Genomic DNA, 20980 nt, shown 5'->3' with positions numbered 1-20980 from the left:
ACATAAGAAGCAATCATACCATTGAAGAATTGGACTGAGATAAACATGCTTGATATAATCAACATAAACTATTTGCTTGGTGGATGTAAATGAAGATGGGGGGTTTCTTTTTCTATAGTGCTTAACTGCCCTGCTGTGGAAATCCCCCTTTTGCCTCTATGTTGACTTCTGAGCCAGACTTCCTCCTTTTACTACTTGCATTGATCTGATGAAGGGAACTTTGTCTCTTAAACAGCCCAATCCAGACTCTGGGTTAGACAGTGATGGCACTGCTGCCACAGTGTCGTGCCATTTCCTGAGGGCTTCCAGGCAGCATGGGGAGGCAGCAGAAAGCTGAAAAGTCCCAACCACCTGAAAACCCTCTATACGACTGCGTGGAGTTATGCCAATCTTTCCGTTGATCGTCCAGCCAGCATTCCCAGTGTTTGGTCTCCAAAACTCATTGCGACAGTGTATGTCTTCTTCCTAACGAGTGTTCACCACCTTCATTCTTTGCTTCTGATTAAGGCTTTTGAGAGGCTCAAATATTTGATAGAAAAATTAATTTCGCTGTTAAGGAATGTTCACTTTTTCAAACCAACATTCTCCTGACCTGTTGCTGCTTCACCATTTTCCTTATGGCAGTTTTAGTCTCCATGTTGTGTTTCTAGACATATGACTCAAAATAAATCTGACAATGTAATGATGTTACTTAATAAATCTGAGTTGGCTACCTGCTTGACATCGCTGAGAGAAAATTTAGAATGTGGAAGAATCTGATGATTCCCAACTTTTTCACTTAACCTAGCAGTTCCTTTTTCTTCTTCTTCGTTTCTCTGTCTGTCCTCCCTTAAATGTTAACGTGTATATTGATGTGTTGTGATGCAGCCTAGGAAGCTGAGAAGCTAAAGAACTGTTTGTTGGTATGTGCCTGAAGATGGCACACAAGAGGCTAATTTTATTCACAGCGCAGCAACTGTTTTATTTTGCTCTTGCAGAGAAATGGTCAAGTCAGAGTGTCTGGGAGGTTTCAGTTTTGAACTTGGCCAGTGACAAGGCAACAAGAATGAGGGGAACTTCGTATGCAGTAGATAGTCACAAAAATGTAGCTGTTTTGTTCTGCTGACAGGAGTTTGTGACTGCTGAGAGAGATCACTTGGCTGTCACTGCTTAATTAAACAGGCATAAACTTATTTGACACAACATTTCTAAAGTCTGTCAACATAGGAACATATACACAGGTTCCAATTTGGCTTTGTGATAGGGATCACTCCTTTTCCTGGGAGCTATTTTTTCTTAGGGAAGGGCCGTTTGTTTCACTTATTTCAGGATCCTCCTCTGTCCTTCACTCTTCTCCTCATCCATGTCTTCCTTCCTGCCACTCTCCTGGGTCAACAGTAGAATTCTTTTTCAACCCGCTGCCAATTACGGGTCTCAGACCAGTATAAGACATCTGTGGTTAGCTGTCTGTCACAAAATACTTCCTGAATCAATCACATAAATGATTCTAGTCAATAAAGAAGTTGACAGTAAATGAAAGCCTGTTTAACCCAGTGCTTTCTGAACAGGCAAAGATGTAATTCTCATTTTACAGTGCTTATTTATTAACTTATAATTTTTAAAAAATATATTTATTGAATCTTAATACTGCAAATACAATTTAGAATGGGGGTAGAATACATTCGTCAAACAACTTCACTCAAAACATATAAAGTAATTAACTAACAATGAATATAAATCTTTATATACATGCACCTAATTCAAATATAATACCTCCCAAATTCATAACTACCACTACCCTTCTAACTCCCTCCTAATCTAACAAAAAGGAAATTAAAAAATAACCTTATTATATCCGTCCCACCCCCTCCCTAACCACCCCACCCCCTATCCCCCGTCACAATTTAAAGAACTTATGAGGAGAGGCTGCAGCGTTTGGGACTCTTTAGTTTGGAGAGGAGGGTAGAAAATGTAGACAGAGAGAAATTTTTCTCTCTTTCTCACAATACTAGAACCAGGGGGCATACATTGAAAATGCTGGGGGGAAGAATTAGGACTAATAAAAGAAAACACTTCTTCATGCAACGTGTGATTGGTGTTTGGAATATGCTGCCACAGGAGGTGGTGATGGCCACTAACCTGGATAGCTTTAAAAAGGGCTTGGACAGATTTATGAAGTCGATTTATGGCTACCAATCTTGATCCTCTTTGATCTGAGATTGCAAATACCTTAACAGTCCTGGTTTCGGGAGCAACAGCCGCAGAAGGCCCTTGCTTTCACATCCTGCATGTGAGCTCCCAAAGGCACCTGGTGGGCCACTGCGAGTAGCAGAGAGCTGGACTAGGTGGACTCTGGTCTGATCCAGCTGGCTTGTTCTTATGTTCTTAACTTCCCCTCCAAAGTCATAATTAAAGTTATTTACACTAAAGTATCACCAACAAAGTAAAAAATACCTATTAAAAATAAGTAATTAAAAAACTATAAAGTCTACCTTTCCCCCTAGAAATAAAGCAAACCCAATAACTTCAATTACAGAAAAAAAATTTGAAGTCCTTTATGCTTACTTATTATTTAAACTCTAACTCTAGGAGGAACTGTTTACCCTCTACACATACCATTATCATCAAAAACAGAAAGGGTAAACATAAGCAACATTAATAGGCCTCATTAATAATCCACTGGTGTAATGTTCATGTTGCAACCTTTGGCCATGTAGTTAATCTAGGGCTGCCATCTGTTAACATAAGTCTCCAATGAAATTATTCATTTATTAATTTTATGTCCCATCTTTCTCCCCAGTTTGGGGGAGGGGGTTGTCTTATATTCAGAGTCACCTCCCTTTTGAGTAAATTCTGTAACCTTCGACCCCTGTAATGTTACTGGCTCCCTAATCTATCTACTAATTTACATGGATTTTCATAGAGAACAGGTGGAAAATTAACTTTATTGAAAACTTGAATTTAAGCTATTCCTGTAGTTTTGACGTTTTTGTTTCATAAATTGTTGGAACTAGTAGTAATTTTCCACCAGTGGGGTGATGAAAAGGATTTTCAACAATTCTCCCTTCCCTTTGCCAGCATAAGTTCACCCCTTATGCTGCTCTGAGGATCCTTTCTGTCCTTGAGCTGTTGTAGAGATGTCATTGCATTGGGAAGGGGGAAAGTGAAAGCACCCTTGACACCTTTTTGAGTACAAAAACAGAACACAGGTAGGGAGAGTTTGAATTCCTCCCTCTCTGTGGACCCAGTCTGACTCAAACCACACATTTCTAGGAATTCCAGAACTTCAGAACATACCTCTTGACTCCCAGGAATGTCTCTGGAGAAAAGATGATGTAATTAGGTCCCTAACGCTGGTTTAGAATCCTTGTTTGTGGGGAGGAAATTAACTTTCATTGTTTGCACTCTTGTTGTCTCTACCATCAACAGGAATTATTCATTTATTTTTGGCCTACCACCTTGAATGAATTATATGGAAATAAGCTGTGTCACTTGCTTATTTGAAATTCCATGTAGGTATTCCTACTGCCTTATTTTGAACGTGCATTTCTTAGTGTTGAGAAGTTTGTATTTGCTTCTGCATTTGAAAAGCTAGAGTCATTCATGCAACAGTAATGCCCCCTGCAGTTCAGTGTCTAGTATGATCATAGAACAGTTGGGCAGTACAACTTTGCTGGCATCTGTATTATGCTAATGCTGATAAAGGAGAGGTTTTCCAGGATATCGTACCTGAAGATATGATCCAGCAAACTAAGCGCAGCTCGTCAGGCACTCTCTAAACCTTGCTTTTTTTCACCAGCTGCCTACAGACTGAAGACCAGAACAGACAAAAAAGGCAGGGGAATGTTATCAAGTGCCTGTTAGGCTACTTTAAATACAGAAATATGTCTGGCTTAATGCCTCACAAGTTGAAAAGGGCTGCTCTGTTTGAGAACTAATAAACATTGGTTTTATTCTTTGGCTCCATAGTCTGTTCTGTATTAAAGTACAGAACTGGTGATTCACCAGGCTTCCTGTGCAAATTAACTACTACCTGTCAAGTGTTGTGGCCTGGTGGGTGTTTTGTAGCTCCTCTATTTTTGCAGTATTCAGCAGACCTGATATATCAATCCAGCAGGTACTCCTTTCTAAGAAATAATTAGGGAAGGGCTGTCTGTTTCACTTATTTCAGGATCCTCCTCTGTCCTTCACTCTTTTTCTCATCCACGTCTTCCTTCCTGCCACTCTCCTGGGTCAACAGTAATTATTTACTAGAACAGTGTTTACCAACCTTTTTTCACTTGCATACCCCTAGCCAATGCATTTCCCTAAAATTGTACCTCCCTATTAGCAAAACGATTACATGATTTATTTTTCACATACCCTCAAACACTCTGGCTTGTTCCACTGGGGATGCGTGTACTCCAGGTTGAGAACCACTACACTAGAAATTCCATAGTGATTATTCTCCAGTAGTGTTCCACATACCATATTTTCCCATACAAAAATAACTGTAAAGGAGAGTTAATTGTTGGCAGAAACTTACATTCATGTCCCTATTTTTCCCTATTGTTGTTTCCCTAGGTTTGCATTATGAGAGGGCATTTTCAGCTCAAGTCCTTTCCCATCACCTTGGTGTCAGCCTCTTGGGTCTTTAACAAGTTGATGGTTTCCATAGTAGTGAGACAAGGACATCTATCTTCATCTCTGCTTTGACAACCTGTTTGATCAGATCTCCTGCCAAGTCCAGAGCACTTGGGGACTTACACATTACTTTCCAGTTTCTCTCACAAAGTGGCTTTCTGATACATTTCCTCAGAAGTCAACTTAACGCTTTTCAGGTCATTTATCATCTCAGAACATATAGATTATGCCAGATGCCAACTCTTCTACCCAGCAGATCTGTAGGCAGGGCATGATCCCACAGGTGTTAGGCTATCATTTCTTTCAGCCAAGCTGGCTATAAACATGGCTGGGCCAGAAGTGATGCTCCATAGGGGCTGCCCTCACAATGTAGAGACTTTCATAAGAAGCCCTGAGCTGGTTAGGAAAGGGGAAGAGCAGGCAGGGTTGAAGGAAGCCTGTGAGGGAGGGCAGGCACTTGCCTCTGTGCTGGAGGGAACAATGGTGTATCTAGGGGGGACCAGAGGGGGCAGATAACCCAGGCACCATTTGCCTGGGTCACAGGAGAGTGCATTTTGGCTACCTGCCCCTACTTACACTCCCCTCACCCCCCACAGACCAAGCTAGGCCAGGCTGCTGTTGATGCAGTCTGTTTGCTGTGGACCCATTCCAGACTGTACAGTGGCCTCTTTTTTGTTCTTATTGATATTGCTGTGAAATCACAGCTGACGTATGGTGACCCCATATGGTTTTAAGGCAACAGATGTTCAGAGGTCATTTGCCTGTCATTGCCTGCCTCTTAAAACATGCAAAAACCATCTGGGATTGAAGGTGAGCCATCATCTGAAGAAAGACCTCAAATGGTGGACAACTGAGAACCACCCCCTAAAGTTTCTATGGTGGTAGGGAACCTGGGGATCTCAGTGGATGCCAGCCTTTCCAATGGAGAGACTCATTTACTGTCAGGTCACATGCAGGAGAGCTTTTCGCAGAAGGAAGCCATTAGAAGAATCTACTTTGTGGACTCAGGGCCATCCATTTGGTTCTGACTGATTTCCAGAATGAAGTTCAATATTTGGTGATTCTGTAAAAACAGACAGCAGGATGACCAAAATCCACATGAACCAGCTGGAAGGTCTAGGAGTCTACAGCAAGAACCAGTGCTTCTCATGAACTGAGCAGAGAAATATCTTCCTTCAGGTCAGAATACTTCAGCAGCCCATGAAATGTTTAAACAGAGAGAAGTGACTGAACCAAGGGGACTGCTCCCTTGGTCCATTTCACTTCCAGGAACTGATCAATTCTGGTCAACTCCATCTGTTTCCTCATCCAAGGATTTTCCTTTTCTAGGCCCCCATTGATAGGCCCTCTTTTGCTTAAGTGAGACCCAAACATTTGGATAACTTTAGAATCAAGAGAACCTTTAGGAACTCCAGAGTTGGGGGGATCCTATGATGTTTGCTGTGAAGTTAACTTCTACTGGGGAGAAAGATGATCTACCAATTCAGTTATCCAGAGGGTCTGACTCTCATAATCCTGTATTTATTGGCCTGTTTTGTGTTGCTGTTGCCGTTCGTGTTGCCCAATAGTTACCCAATAGTTACAGTACTCACAGTCTTTTCTAATCCCCACCCCAAAAATCCAGAAAGGTCTATGTAACATACATTGAAGAGTCACTGGAAAGTTATGGAAATCTCCAAAATAAAAGTAGTGGGTTACGCCTTCAACTTTAGAGTTGGAAAGAGCAAAATTATTTTCTTGGGTTATAGGAAAGAGGAATACCCAAGCATGGCAGGACGTCTTTCTCTTCTTCCTCTCTTTTGGGGGAGGGCGAGGTATAAATCTAATAAATAAATAAATAAAGTAAAAGGAACTTTCACAGTGAATGCCCTGCTCCATGGTGTCTGTGATCTGGGTTGTGTTTCAGTAGTTAGAATGTACACACAACCTCGAAACTGTTTCAAGTTGCAATGCAGTAGTACTGAATGTACACCTTAAATCCAAGGTTCACTTCCTCTCAGTGTTCTTCCTCTAGCCCTTACCAAACAAGTAGGTAACCCAGCTAAGTTGGCAGGAGGCAACACTGAGAACCAGCACAATGTTTTGCAAGCATATTGTCTGTTCAGTTTCAACCGTATCTTTGCTTCCTTTTCTTGTTTGCTTCTGATTAGTATCACCTTGTGAAAGGATGGCATCTGCAGGCTCTTCTGAGAAAGTATTTCAAAATACAAACCACATGTTGTGGCTACAGTTACCATAACAACCCTTACAGCTTATACAGCATGTGTAGATATGCACTGCCTTTGATTTTACTTACTTAAAACAAATATGTGTGTAGAAAGAGGCATAGAGTTTCATTACCCTTCAATATATGTGTGTGTATGTGTGTGTTGAAATCATGTAAAATATGTATGTGGAGTGTAACCATGTAAGATTTTTTTTTAAAAAAAACTACAACTACTTTTTCTTATCTATCAGACAGACCCCCATTCAAAACTGCTTTTGAAACTGAGGAGGGCGTTCAAATTTAGTTAGTGATTCATCACTGGATAGTTCAAAGAAAAAAAATTCCATTTCAAGCCCTTGAGCTAATCTAAAGTAGGAATTCACCTGATCTAATTATATCTGAAACACTGATTATTTTTTATATAAAGAAAAAATATGTATCGCTCTTACTATCTGGAAGATTATACTGTAGATATAGCTATATCAGGTGAATTCCTACTTTAGATAAGTTCAAGAGCTTGAACTTGAATTAATCATGTACTAGCAAGTCCCTCAGAGGGTGCTGCTGGACCTAGCTCTGATATATTCTCCTTCAAAGGTCAAACAGACCCACAAAAGGCCCTTCCCCTCCCCTTCCGTTTACTGACAGAGACCAAAGCTGACAATACTGTTGTGGTTACTTAGCAACACCAACAGTAGGCATTGAGATTTCCTTTCTTAAAAGTACAGACATGCTTCTATTATTTGGAGGTGGGTTCACTTCCTGCAGTGTTTGTGGGAGGGTTATATACTTTGCTCTGAGCTCTTTGGAGGAGAAAGGGGATGAATGTCCAATAATAATTGCGCATTTAGGAAAAGGATTCTAGATCTCACATCTTCAGTTAATACGGCTTCTGATTACTTGTTCATCTGTAATATTTGTCTTACTTGATCATATTTAAACATAGTGCAGAGATTTTCTGGAGTAAGGTTCTTCTCTGTCTTTTCAAGAGCCATTGTGGTGTAATTAAGAATGACAAGCTCTAATCTGGAGAACAGTGTTCAATTCCCCACTCCTCCAGCGGGTGACCTTCGGTCAGTCATGAGTCTCTCAGAACTCTCTCAGCCTGTGCAGAGGCTGGCAGTGAAAGCATCTCTAAATGTCTCTTGCCTTGAAAATCATACAAGATTGCCTTAAGTCAGTTATGAGCGCGCACACACACAGCCTTTTCAAGCCATTCTTAATGTTATGAACATTGGCGGATTAGTCACCAGACTTCTTCTTTTTTATCTGTTGGGAAATTGTAGAAGGAAATCATGAGGCATTTTTGTGTCAGAACCTTGCAGCCAACCCATGCTCCATATTCTAATGCCTTGCCAGCACAAACACCAGCGTGAGTAGCTGAGGTTTAAGCTACTGTATTATGTTGGCAACTCTCTCTAGCCATTTGGAGGGGCTAGTAATTGTTGGGCAGTAATAGCAAGATCTGAAAGTACAGCAGATCCTTATCCTTCGCGAGGGATCCATCTGGGATCACCACAAATGGCAGAATATACTGAATAATGAGAGGCAAGAAGTCTGCTGCCTTCCAGTAACAAAACCACATTTCCTGCAAAATGTAATGATGTAATGATAAAAACAGGCTGGGGACCACACCAGGTGATTTCAGGGAGGATGAGAACTTAGATAAGAACTAGAGCTTTCTGGCCTGGCATTAGGCTCAGGGTTGCAGAACTTTCATTCAGAAGAGGGAGGACTAGCCTTCTTTCATAATGGCCAGAAAAGAAACCAATTCAGTTAACATTTTTTTGTGGACTGGCATTCCACCAAGCTACAATTGTGAAAACAAGGTTTGAAATTTGTGGGTCTTAGCCCCTCTCTTTTTCATTTAAATCGGATAGAATTGATAGAAATCTTTCCATCCACGGAAATTGTAACAGGATCCCAGGTTCCAGGTGGTGTTACACAAATTAGCTGCTTCTGAAATCCTTTATTATACCGAACTCTTAACAGTCAGTTTGACATTAAATTTGCAAACACAGTTTTTAAAATACAGGCCTTCTGGGACAAGGTGTCAGGCATAATTGGTGCCTTAAAATTGTTTTTGTAGTCCTGGTTTTTCTTGTTTTTAATGTAAAAACAAAACATCGGTGAAAACGAAGAGAGTGTAAAACACCCAAACAAATGTTGCTTTTATTAGTATTTTGTTTTATTGTGTAATATGTACTTGTATATATGTTGAGTATATATGTTGATATTTATAAGATTTTTACAGATATATAACCAACACTTCCTGTCCCAAATGCCAAACACTAGAAACAAACAAAAGGCATGGCAAAAAACCCCACAAGAGTTCTTAACTGGAAAGCTACATGGAAGGTCGTGGTAGCATTCACTGCTGTCCTGCAACCAGGACTCTACACGTAGAAATGCAGCAGTCCAACATGGAAAATTACCATAATTGAAACATACCAGCTGATTTTCTTCTTTTAAGTACCACAGTTCCAAAGCTTGCACCGTCCAAAATTCATTCGATGTGCCACCCCACTCAGCATTGCTCCTGAGTTTCTAAGATCAAAAGTTGGAGCCTTTTAAAACCAAATACTAAGCTTTTGCTGTGATATTTGTATGGAAAATGTCAACAGAGACCCCAGCCCTGTGTAATCTCACTCCAGATGAAGCTGTTCCACCAGATCTATAAATGTTGAGGCAACAGATACATTGCTGCGGGGCCCCCTATCCCTATCTTTATTTCTGTTCCATCCTTATTATATCCTGCTTATATTGATTAGATATTGATCAGGTTTGGATTGCTATTTTATTAGGTCCTACCTTCCTTGATTCATTACCTAGTGGTGAATAAGAGGATCAGAGCACCAGGGGATATCATTTTATTGTGATTTTAATATATATGAATTTTGATGGTTTTAATAAACTGAGTGTGAGCTGCCCTGAGTCGACCCTGGTTGGGAGGGGGCAGGATAGAAGCCTAATAGTAAACAAATAAATCATAATAGCTTCCACCTCAGCCATTGTTCTTTCATTTCTCCTACTGGAGAAGTTTTGAAAGTTTGGTTCAATGTTTTAAGTCTTGGAGTGCTGTGTGGTTTCCGGGCTGTATGGCCGTGTTCTAGCAGCATTCTCTCCTGATATTCTCCATGCTAAAACACAGCCATACAGCCCGGAAACCACAGCACCCCAGTGATTCTGTCCGTGAAAGCCTTCAACAATACATTGTTTTAAATCTTATTTACCAACTCACATTTTGTGAAATACTTTTTTAAATACTTTCTGGTCTCGTGGGGATATCATAGGTTTGTTCTTCCTTTTTGACTCTGCAGAATCTCTGACCTAATTGCTGTCCAAGTGTTTAGCTTCTGTTAGACCACAGCTGGCTATTAATATGGTTAGTATTTTTTGAGGAAAGACATGTCATAGCCACCTAATTCTGAAAAATGAAATCACCACTTCAAAAAAATGCAAGTTGAAGTTCTAGGATTACGGAAGAATTCCCCTTCTCAATCATATTCGGTTTTTGGTTCCTGGCCCCCTTCTGGTGGTTGCTCTGTCCAGCTGTTGTGGTCAGCTTATCGCTAAGATTACCAAGTGGGGGCTGTGGTTCTCCTAGGATTACAGTCTATCTCCAGGGCACAGAAATCAAATCACCTGGAGAAAATAGCTATTTTGGAAGGTGGACTGAATGGCATTATACCCCATAGAAGACCCTCCTCAAAACCCTCTGTAAACCCCTAGTCAGGCTTTATACCCCCCCCCCCAATCTCCAGGTACTTCCCAACTCAGAGCTGGCCTCCCTAGTTTATTTCCAGAATGAAATATATCCTGTGTGTGTGTGTGTGTTGGGAGGGGGGGTATTGTATGAGCCACATTTTCGATCGCATAGGTGCCTACCATGTAATTTATTCCTCACGCTATAACACTGAAAACTGGTTGGATATCACTAGCAGATTGGGCTAATTTATTTTGTGGGCCCAACAGCATTCCTGCTTAGGCTCAGTTTGGTCCAGAGGCTGTAATGGGTTAAGCAGTACAACAACAAGAATATACAATCCTAAAAGTATTTAGGAGACAGAAACAGCAATCAGACTGCTGTGGAATAAATGGCTTGAGTTCTGCTGATCAGTGATTAAACATTTCTTGCAGATGCGTATTTATACTTTCCCCTGAAAACACCCAATCTTTCCAAACTGTGGTTATTTTATGTCATTCTCTACCTATCAACAAGGAAATATTATTGAATGTTCCCTTCTAGATACCTCTTTTGTGTTTACCGCCTTTTTTTGTGAAAGATGCAAAATGTCTGTATTGGAGTCCAGTCATTCAAAGAAAACCATTTCATTTCCATTTGTCTGTGTCAAGAGAACCAGTTCATAAAGTGATTCATCCCTCTGGCTTGTATTACTAATATCCAGAAATGGAAATGTACAGAAATAGATGTTCTGTAATGAAGGATGAAAACATTAGAAAACAAAACAAGACATTTTATTTTCCTTTTCTTGTTGCTGATGTATGTGGTTCGCTCCCCTGCTCTTGGGAGATTCAGAACACCGAGTTTCTAAAAAAAAAGAGAGAGTAGTCCATGCCTTTTGCTGTTTCAAACTTTTCAAACATCAAGTGACTTGAGGTATGTTGCACATGTTCCTTGGCGGTCATCGTTTTCCATTTAGTGCTGTTGTAACATTAACCGTGTTGGAATCTCCAATATCACGGGAGCTTTCTTCAGGAGCTGTTCGAGCAGCACTTGATAACGATATGCTTCCTTGACGTCTCAGAATTCTCATGATTGTACGTTTGTATCCTCTGCATGCAAAGAAATAGATGAGAGGATCCAAGCAGCAGTTTAAATTCATCAGGAACACAGTATAGTGGAGGGTCTTCTGGAAGAGTTTTTGAACTCGGCATTCAATATCTTGCTCTCCGGACATAATCTTTGCAATCATGTGTTTGATAATGGCAACGTGGTAAGGAGTGAGACAAACAGTGAAGACCACAATGATGAAGAAAATCATATTAATAGCCTTTTTGTTTGTTCCTGATTTTACGACCAGTGGATTTTGTTTTGCATTTTGATAGAGTTTGTAGCCAATTTTAGAATAACAGACTAGTATAATCCCAAGGGGAATTACATATCCAAGTAAGCAGGCCCCAAGAAGAATCCAAGGGAGATTTGGTATTGTTTCAAAGTTTGGATATTCCATGCATGTGTTCCTTTGTTCTTCTTTACGTGACAAAGGTTGTGTAAGCAATGGGAGAGTCTGGGCTAATACAAGAAACCACACGGAACAACAAATGTAGGTGGCACATCTCACAGTTCTGATCCTGGTGCGCAGTGGGTGCACCACAGCTACAAACCTGTCAATACTCAAGCATGTCATGAAGTTCACAGCAGCATAAGTGTTGATGTAAAAGATGAGTGCAGTGAGTTTGCACAGTCCTTCTCCAAATGGCCAGTCAAATCCCTTTGCATAATATATGATTCTGGCAGGCAAAGCAGTAGTAAAAAGAATATCCGACACAACAAGATTTGTTGAGTAAAGCGTTGTAGAGTTGATCTTTTTCCTGTTTTTAATGACCACAATTAGAGCAAGTACATTTCCAAACATTCCTATTATGAAAATAAGGCCGTAGAATACAGGCAATAAGATATGTGCTAAACCTTCGTGCTCATATAGATCACAGGTGGAGTTATTCGTCTGGTGTGTTGTAGGAGGAGGAGAGATTGAACCCATTTCCATAACTGGTGTCTGCAGGAAATTCAGCCCTAGCAAAAAGAGCAGAAGAAATGAAACTGAGTACAGAGAATCACTACTTTTCTCTACAGCAATCAGCATCATGGAAAATTGAAACTTGACAGAAGTGTAATGACTGGTGGAATTCTCCCCCTCTTAATTCTAATTCTTTAATCCTTTCAACATTTGGGAATTCCTGAGCTTGAAAGCATAGATGTGAGGGAAAGCAATTTGAAATTGAACGCAATGAGAGTAAGTGGTTCTTTTATGGTAACACTGCAATTTGAATAAGATCAACCCACAAACTAATGATGTTATGAGGAGATAAACCTCTTTCCTGGAAGTGATAATATGAAGCTGTATCTATGGAAACACCACAGTCTTTATCATTTATTTCATTTCTATGCTGCCCTTCCCCTCATGGACTCAGGGCGGCTTCTAGCACATTAATACGTACAATAAAACCAAGATTAAAATCAGTTTCAAATTCAGATGGTGACTAAATTCCCCTCGCCCCAAGCAAACAGACCCCTAGCAAATCCAAAACTGGAAATTAGAAAAACCGAAGAAAGAGGGGAAGAAAGATGGCAAAAGAGAGGAGGGAGTCCGTTTAGATGGAAAAAACTGCCGCTGCCTCAAATGAATGTCAGATGGAACAGCTCTGTTTTACAAGTCCTGTGGCCCGGTTCTCACTAGACAGAGTCTCCTACCAGGCTGGGGCCAGGAGAAAGCTCTGGCTGGACTGAGGCTAGCTGGATATCTTTTGGGTCAGGAATCACCAGCAGACTGTTGTTTGCAGAATGCATTGCCCTTCAGGGGACATAATGGGAGAGGCAGTCCCGTAGGTTCAATGGTCCCAGACCGTTTAGGGCCTTAAAGGTAAATATCAGAACCTTGAACTTGATTTGGTTGAGGTGCAGCACTAGCTTTGAGTTTCTACATACTTTCTGTGGCTTCTTATATTTTTACTTTTCCATTCCACATTCCACATACACTGATAGTGATCCCTTCACACATGACCACTGAAACACAATCCAGTGTGTTATTTGTATGAAAGAACTGAACGGAAGAGGAGGGAACACTCAGGGCATATTACTAGACCAGCTAGGCTTTATTGCAAAGAGGGTTATTCTTTTAATAAGTTAAGTACAAAGCTTTAAAATAATTGTAATATAAAGAGGGAATTTGTGTACACATGAAGCTATAGGCAATGTACCTATGTGGATGGGCACATGAGCAAACACATAGGCCCCTTCCTTCACATGGAGAATAATGCACTTTCAATCCACTTTCATAATTGCTTGCAAGTGGATTTTGCTATTCCGCACAGCTGCAAAGTGCATCAAAAGTAGATTGAAAGTGCATTATTCTGCATGTGCGGAAGGGGCCATAGAGTGTCAAACTAGGATCTGGGAGACATGGGTTTAAATCTCCATTTTACCATGGAAACTCAACTGGGTGACCTTGGCTAACCTGCCTCACAGGGTTGAGATAAGGATGAAGTAGAGCAGAGAAGGAGGTGGTGTCAAGATGGCAGCAGATAAACAATAGCATCCAGCTGCTCTGCTATTCTAATTTTTTGATTGCAATTTAACAGACCAGGATATCTTTTGCTCTGGACTATTTGGTTGGATTGGATAAATTTGACTATTCAAACTGCCCATTGGACTGCTTAGTAATTTGAGCAAAACTATCAACAGTTGATATGGGGGTCTGGGACCCTCCTCCTCCCAAATAAAATAGATTGCAGAGTCCCAGTGTGAAGTAAAAGTGACCAGAAGAAGCCCAGATCAGTATTCTCCTGTTAGAATCAACTAAGAATTTGCTTATTGATGATCTAAAAATGGAAAAGAGGAGAATGTTGTAAGCCACTTGGGGTCCCCACTGGGAAGTGAGGTATAGATAGATAGATAGATAGATAGATAGATAGATAGATAGATAGATAGATGTATACCGCCTTCCTTCCAGCTTTGCTGCGGGAGGCAGAGTAGGTTTGCAAAACACGGCCAGGTGCATAAATGTATATTAAAGTTTCTCTTTTCTTTGTGCATAAACTCTTTTACTGCTTTCCTCGCAATGCTGCATCATTTTCTAATTATGTTCTAAATACTTTTTGAAATTGGCCTACTCATTTTGGTCAGTCGTCATCCTCTTTTACTTATTTTGTTCTGTAATTTTTCCCTTCAGCCTGGCACTCTTCCCCATCCCCCATATTGCAGGACTGTAGTTAGTCATGCCAGCTAGTTGGAGCTCAAAAAATGGCTCCGTTTTGGAGAGGTGGAGCTAGAAAAGGGCTGCGTGGCTTCAGACTGTCAGTGAAGGGTTGGTGGTGGAAAGTGCCATCAAATGGCAGCTGACTCGTAGCGACCCTGTAGGGTTTTCAAGACGATATGTTCAGAAGTGGTTGGCCATTGCCTGCCCTGTGTCGTGCCCCTGATATTCCTTAGAGGTCTCCCATCCAAATACTAGCCAGGGCCAACTCCACACTTTAAAAAATCCCCCTACATTAAAAATGTCCTGTAAGTGAAAAAGTAGCATGATATGTGAAGGATTTGGCAATACCTTTTCTCCCTGGTGTGATAATTTTTAAATCTGTTACGAGTTTTTACATGGGGAGTGGTCGTAAAACTATGACTCCCCCATCCACCCAGGAAATCTGAAGTGCAGCTGCCCATTCTCCCAACTCATTTTGCTGCATGAATATACCAGGCCCTGGAACAGCTGAGAAGAGAATGGGTTGGTGGTTGAGGAGAGTGGTTTAAAAGTTAAAAATATGTTTGGTTGTAGCGGTAGAAGAAGTGGTCACATGCTTGCCGGTCCCAAGCTTTCATGCAAGTTTGTGCTTTGCTGAGCATAGCATGTTTCTGTACATGTTTCTGTAGCATAGTTAATGTTAGTAGTTTAACTGTCTTAACATTATTTCCTCACTTTTGTAGCCATCCATGATGATGAAGTCTCCCTTTATCTCTTTTTACATGTTTTCTGTTGAAGAACCAGTAAATCTTTACCTGTATCTTATAAAGTCCTAAATTGGTATACAACTCAAAGTAAACAGTGTTTGCAGTATAGAAAATGTTGAAACACTGCCTGTGTGAAAAAGACCTGTTTGTAATCTTATCTGTTTGGTGATAAGAAAGCATGGTTGCTTGTCACCCTGTCTTTGCGCCCATTGGAGGGAATTTGAGATGTATTTTTATCAGCAAGAATAGCTCCTTTAGCATAAAAGAATATCTAGTGTTAAAAAGTACAAATGGGACCTACTTTTAAAAGAGAAGGAAGACAGATGTAGAGAAGAGGAAGGAAGAATGGTGTTGCTGGCCCAACTCCTAAGATTTCTGGTTTCAAAGGGTAGGGAGCTTTTACTAAAAAGCATGACTAGACAGCACTGTGCCACCCAGTTCCTCCCAGCGCTGTTCCTCTCAGCCCCCTCAAATTTGATTAGCATATGATTGTTGGTTTCCAGTCATATTAACAACAGTGGACTTTATGGCACAAAAACCAGACTTCATTGACCTTTTGGAAACAGAATTGTTTTAATCCAGCTAGGAATCCTATTAGGGTTGCCAATTTCTAGGTGGGGCCTGAGGATCTCCTGGAATTACAACTGGTCTCCAGACTACAGAGATCAGTTCCCCTGGAGAAAATGGCTGCTTTGAAGAGTGGACTCTTTGGCATTACACCCCACTGAGGTCCCTCTGCTCTGCCTCCTTCCCAAGTCCCACTGTCTGCAGTCTGTGTCCCCAAATCTCCAGGAATTTCTCAACCTGGAGGTGACAACCCTCGTTCCTAGGCACACAGGAGCAGGCATCTGCATGTGGGTCCCTGGCTGCATATACATGCTGATAGGTTCTGCTTGTGTGATTTCCAGTCCAGTCCTTGCAAAGCCAAGAAAGTCTGGGTCTCCATAATGACTGAGGGAAGATCTCCAACAGATTCCTACGTAAGCTGCCCTGAGCCCCATGTAAGGTTCCCTGAGGAAGAAAGGTAGCATACAAATCGAATATAAATGTAACAGTCTGTATTCTGTCAAATTCAATGCAGTGGAGTGGATCCAATCTTCCTGCAATAATTTTTCCTCCACCCTACACAAAATTCCTCCAACAGAAGTGTCTGGTGAGCAGGGGTCCCCAAACTTTTTAAACAGGGGGCCAGTTCACTCATGGCCAGAGCCCAGCCGGGGGCCGAACCAAGTGTTGCCCGCAGGGGGGGCGCCATCCATCCGCCCTCGACCCGCCCCTGGCCGAGCCCCCCACCCCCGCGGTCCCCTTCCAATCCGACCCTGAAGCTCCGCCGCCTTTCTCTCTCCCCCCTTTGCCGCATTGGTACGGTTCCCTCCAGCCGCTTGGAATGAGCAGCGAGTCAGCCTGGGCTAGCTTTGAGGCTGTTTGTAAACCTAGTCGGGGTGCCAAGCTCCAGGGACCGCCTGGAGTTTGGCACCCCGACCCCCAGGTTTACAAACAGCCTCAAGCGCGGGCGACTCACTGCTCATTCCAAGCGGCTGGAGGGGACCGTACCAATGCGGCAAGGGGGGGAAGGAGGAGAAAGGCAGCTCTGCCGCCTTTCTCTCTCCCCCCCTTGCTGCATTGGTACGGTCCCCTCCGGCCGCTTGGAATGAGCAGCGAGTCGCTTGGAATGAGCAGCGAGTTGCCCGCGCTTAATGCTGTTTGTAAACCTGGGGAAAAGGAGATAGAGAAGGGGGAGATCCGCTTCTGCCCAGCGGGCCGGATAAATGTCTTCCGGGGGCCTGATTTGGCCCCCGGGCCGTAGTTTGGGGACCCCTGCTGGGGAGGAAGACTTCAGGCTTTTCAGTGGAGAGGCAGGATAATGTTAGGATACACCCAGTGGTGGGATTCAAACAATTTAACAACCGGTTCTGGTGGTGGAATTCAAATAATGTAACAACTGGTTGTTTACAAGCACCATTTTAACAACCGATTCTGCCAAAGTGGTGCGAACCTGCTGAATCCCACCACTGGATACACCCCAGTATTGTGCTGTTCTAATCTAGACTAATTCAAGCTAATCTACAATAAAAAAAGGAACACTTTAGTAAACTGCCTCCATTTTAATTTTTCAAGTGCACATAAATAAGCCGATTTAGTTAGTGAAGCAAAGGAAAGTAATCAGAATTCAGGAAGAAAGCAAACACATTAAATGGTTTATCTACAAAGGAGATGTTGGATTTACAGTCAGCACATGAATTTAAAGCAATTCCACCTGCACAGCTAGGGGAGGGTCTAGTTTCCACAGATGATGTACTCCACCTGCCATCGTTGACCCTCAGGAACAACTTTTCACCAGCCACTGGGGGTGTAGCAGGAAGGGGAAGGTGGGAAATATTCATTCTTCAAATGAAGTTCCCCTGTGGGCTGGATCCAGCCAGCTTTTTCATTTAATATTGCCCAGACCCCTCTTTGCAACAGCTTCCATCCCACATGGCTTTTGTATATGCAAGCCCTTGATTCCCAGCAAAGTATTTTTGGGTGATCAAAAGGAATCCATCCTGTCTTTTTCATATTCAGAAAAGCTGATTGGATCCAACCCTACAATTCTCTAACCTTTGTTGCTGTAGTTTATGGCAGTCCCAATCTCTTCAGAGTTTCACCTCCTCTTCCTTTGACAAACGAGGGGAATTTTGATTGGAGCCCTGGTACGGTGTTGCTCCCCCAATGATTTTTTTGTAGCATCAAGAGGGACATACACAGGTAGGTAGACGTGACTGTAATGTGCTGGACAAGGCAATTAATAACTTCGTTACTTCATTAAATTAGTTGATGATCATAGGAAGTGTTTAGGTCTTAATCGTCTTAGTCAGTCCAAAGCTCACTGTGAAAGAAGGTAATACACAACTGGCACCCATTTCTACTTTGCTATATTGTTTGTTACAATTGTCACAATTTTTATTTTTAATTTGTTTCAATTATTACATTGGTGGGATTGCTTGCGAAAAGTTAGAAAACCTTGTGCAATCTGCTGACCTAAATTAAAAGAAAGTCACGCTGATGGAAACATTAAAAACCTCAGTGAGGAAAAGCTCTGATAACTGTTTGGGGGAAATGTGGGGAAGGTGGTATGGTGCAGCTTGATCTCATCAGATCTTGGAAGCTAAGCATGATCGGAGACCTTGGATGGGAGTCCATCAAGGAAGGCTCTGCGGAAGCAGGCAATGGCAAACTACCTCTGCTTTTCTGTTGCCTTGAAAATACCTTGCTGGGGTCACCATGAGTTGGTTGCAACTTCATGGCACTTTACACATGCAACATTTATGATAACTGATCACAATTATTCTTTGTACTGATGTGGTTTTACATGTACGCTTGTGACCTGCTCTTGTAGCGCTGTTACTGCTTAAGACATGAACAGCAGTATTACAAAAATGAACATCAGACTGAGTCCACAAATGCAGTTTTGGTTGCCAAAAACATTTTTGGTGCCATCTGTGTTATGTGGAAATAATTGGTAAATGTAAAAGACCCCAATTTGCAGTTGTCAGGAAAAAAAAATCAAATGTCTTGATTTGGATGTTGTAAATCTTGATGCTAGCAAGACATCACTGTTGTAATAATTGACATTACTGTCAGCAGTTCCTTGTTGCCTCACAACTTTGTAATTTTCGGTCTCTCTTGGCTTAAATATAAATAACAGCACTTTCTACAAATGGATTGAAATGACTAAGGCTTCAGTTCTAAGAACAGTTTCTGAGAAGTAAGTTCTATTGAATAAAAAATGAAGCATCCTTCTGAATCCTTTCAGATTTCTTCTTGTGGCTGCAGTTCTTTGCTGACTTTTTTGCAAAAAAGTCACATTGCTGTTTGTTAGATTTACTTCTGAGTAAATGTGCCTAGGCTTCACTGTAAGGTTGCAGTCTAAGCTTCTTTACCAGGGAGTCAACCACATTCGACTCAGCGGGGTTTAAGTGAACATGCAGTGATTGGGTTGTACTCATAAGAATAGTGAGAGAGCTCTCTAAAGCATCCACATCTTTACGCTGGAAACTCAACAAGCATAGGTGCAGTCGTGGAGGGAATACAAGCCTAATGAAATGATTTTAAAGAGAAAATATTTATCAAAGGAACAATGTGAAACCTACACCATCACAATCATTAATACAAGTGGTAAGAACTTAGTAATATATCCTATTCTGTAAGTGCTTGTATTAACTTGTGTTCTGAAACAAGTCATAATTTCCTACCCGTTTCAATTCAAGTATTTTCAGAAAATATAGGAGAACCAAAAGTTTCTCATTGGCTCAGCCAAGCAGCATAATTTATTTAAAAAGTCGTACTGGCTTCAATACTGCAGAGTTTTGTTGTTAGAAGAATTAAGCACTTGCTTAAAGTACTGGCATTATTCATTTGGTTTTTGTATTTTTAAACAGTTGATGACAAGAATAGTTTTGTCATTGAAAGACAAGATAAGTGCAGCCCTGCTACTTAAGTCTCATTGTGGATAAATATTATTTCTATCATTTTGTCTCCTTATTTAAGAGTGCCCCTTCTCTGCCCCTTCAGAAAATGTGATTCCCTCTAGTGTAGTCATACTGATAGCCTGTCAGAAACAAATTTTAAAAGGAAAAAAAGCATTCTCTACTTACGTATCAGTAGTTTAGTAAGTCCTCCGTGCTGTGAATGTGTTTGCGACACATTGCATCTGTGACAGTTTCCCCTTTGCACTTTGTTTTTAAGAGTGATTATGTCAGACTGTCCATTTATGGAGTTGGTGGCATTTCCCCTCCCTTTAGCTGAATTGTACCTAAACATTTTATGGGAAGTGAAAATATCTATTTAGCTCACTTTTTCATGGTTTATTTTTTTAAAGATGGGGCAAGTCCTGCACCTCATTCAGGACATCTTTGAACATGTGTCTGTGGCTTTCATAAACTGAAACTTCACGAATTTCCAGATGCAGGTTATTGTTGGAGTAAACATGAAAGTGTTGGCATTTCACCAAGGCCTGCTTCTGCATGGATCTGTTGGACTGATCCTGTGAATGATGCAAGTGGCTTCTTATGCTGCCACAAGTACTATAAAGTCCCACTCAGGAAAGTCAGGTCCATCCTTCTGTGCTCCTGCAAAGAAACTGCCCATTGGTTCTGTGAGCTGATATTGAGACAACAACCACAGACGGCAACCTTTGCCCACTTCCAGAACACTGTACATCAGATTGATTTCTAAGGCTCAATGAACATGCTGCCACATTAGCTTGATTCTCATCGTTCATGGTTCTCGTGGTTCACTCCTTCTCTTTGTTCATTTTGTTGCTGTTCTGGTGACATCTAGCTGGAGGAATGACATGGGTGAGATAAATTGCTTGGTCATTATTTGTTTGTTTATTCATTTATTCAATGTATTAGACTGCTCCTCCTATCTAGATGGGCTCAAGGGAACCATTTTCAGCCTACTAAGTGGCTAGTTCAACTCCCTGATTCTGGGGTGGCACGGGATTG

General features: G+C 41.4%; 2 protein-coding genes across 4 annotated transcripts in view; one reads left to right on the top strand and one right to left on the bottom strand.

Moving 5' to 3' along the window:
• UBAC2 (UBA domain containing 2) overlaps positions 1 to 20980 on the top strand; it is a 101848-nt gene that overhangs the window by 43799 nt on the left and 37069 nt on the right. The gene's annotated exons all lie outside the window — the stretch shown is intronic.
• On the bottom strand, positions 11272 to 20199 carry GPR183 (G protein-coupled receptor 183). Of its 2 annotated transcripts, XM_048493062.1 has the most exons (3): positions 20129 to 20199; positions 18093 to 18263; positions 11272 to 12566 (listed from the first exon to the last, which is right to left on the bottom strand). In XM_048493062.1, exon 3 carries the CDS (start codon positions 12538 to 12540, stop codon positions 11455 to 11457), a length of 1086 nt encoding a protein of 361 aa, XP_048349019.1. In that variant the 5' UTR covers positions 12541 to 12566; positions 18093 to 18263; positions 20129 to 20199; the 3' UTR covers positions 11272 to 11454. The 2 variants fall into 2 exon arrangements, with proteins under 2 accessions (XP_048349019.1, XP_048349020.1); XM_048493063.1 differs by lacking the exon at positions 18093 to 18263 and having other exon boundaries at positions 20129 to 20173.

The sequence above is a fragment of the Sphaerodactylus townsendi genome, linkage group LG04 (genome assembly GCF_021028975.2).
Source record: "Sphaerodactylus townsendi isolate TG3544 linkage group LG04, MPM_Stown_v2.3, whole genome shotgun sequence".
NCBI classification, from domain to species: Eukaryota; Metazoa; Chordata; class Lepidosauria; order Squamata; family Sphaerodactylidae; genus Sphaerodactylus; species Sphaerodactylus townsendi.
This window is presented reverse-complemented; position numbering and strand designations above follow the sequence as displayed.

Bases quoted from the DNA above. Each gene is read 5' to 3' on its own strand.
- GPR183 (XM_048493062.1), bottom strand. From the start codon at position 12,540: ATGGAAATGGGTTCAATCTCTCCTCCTCCTACAACACACCAGACGAAT.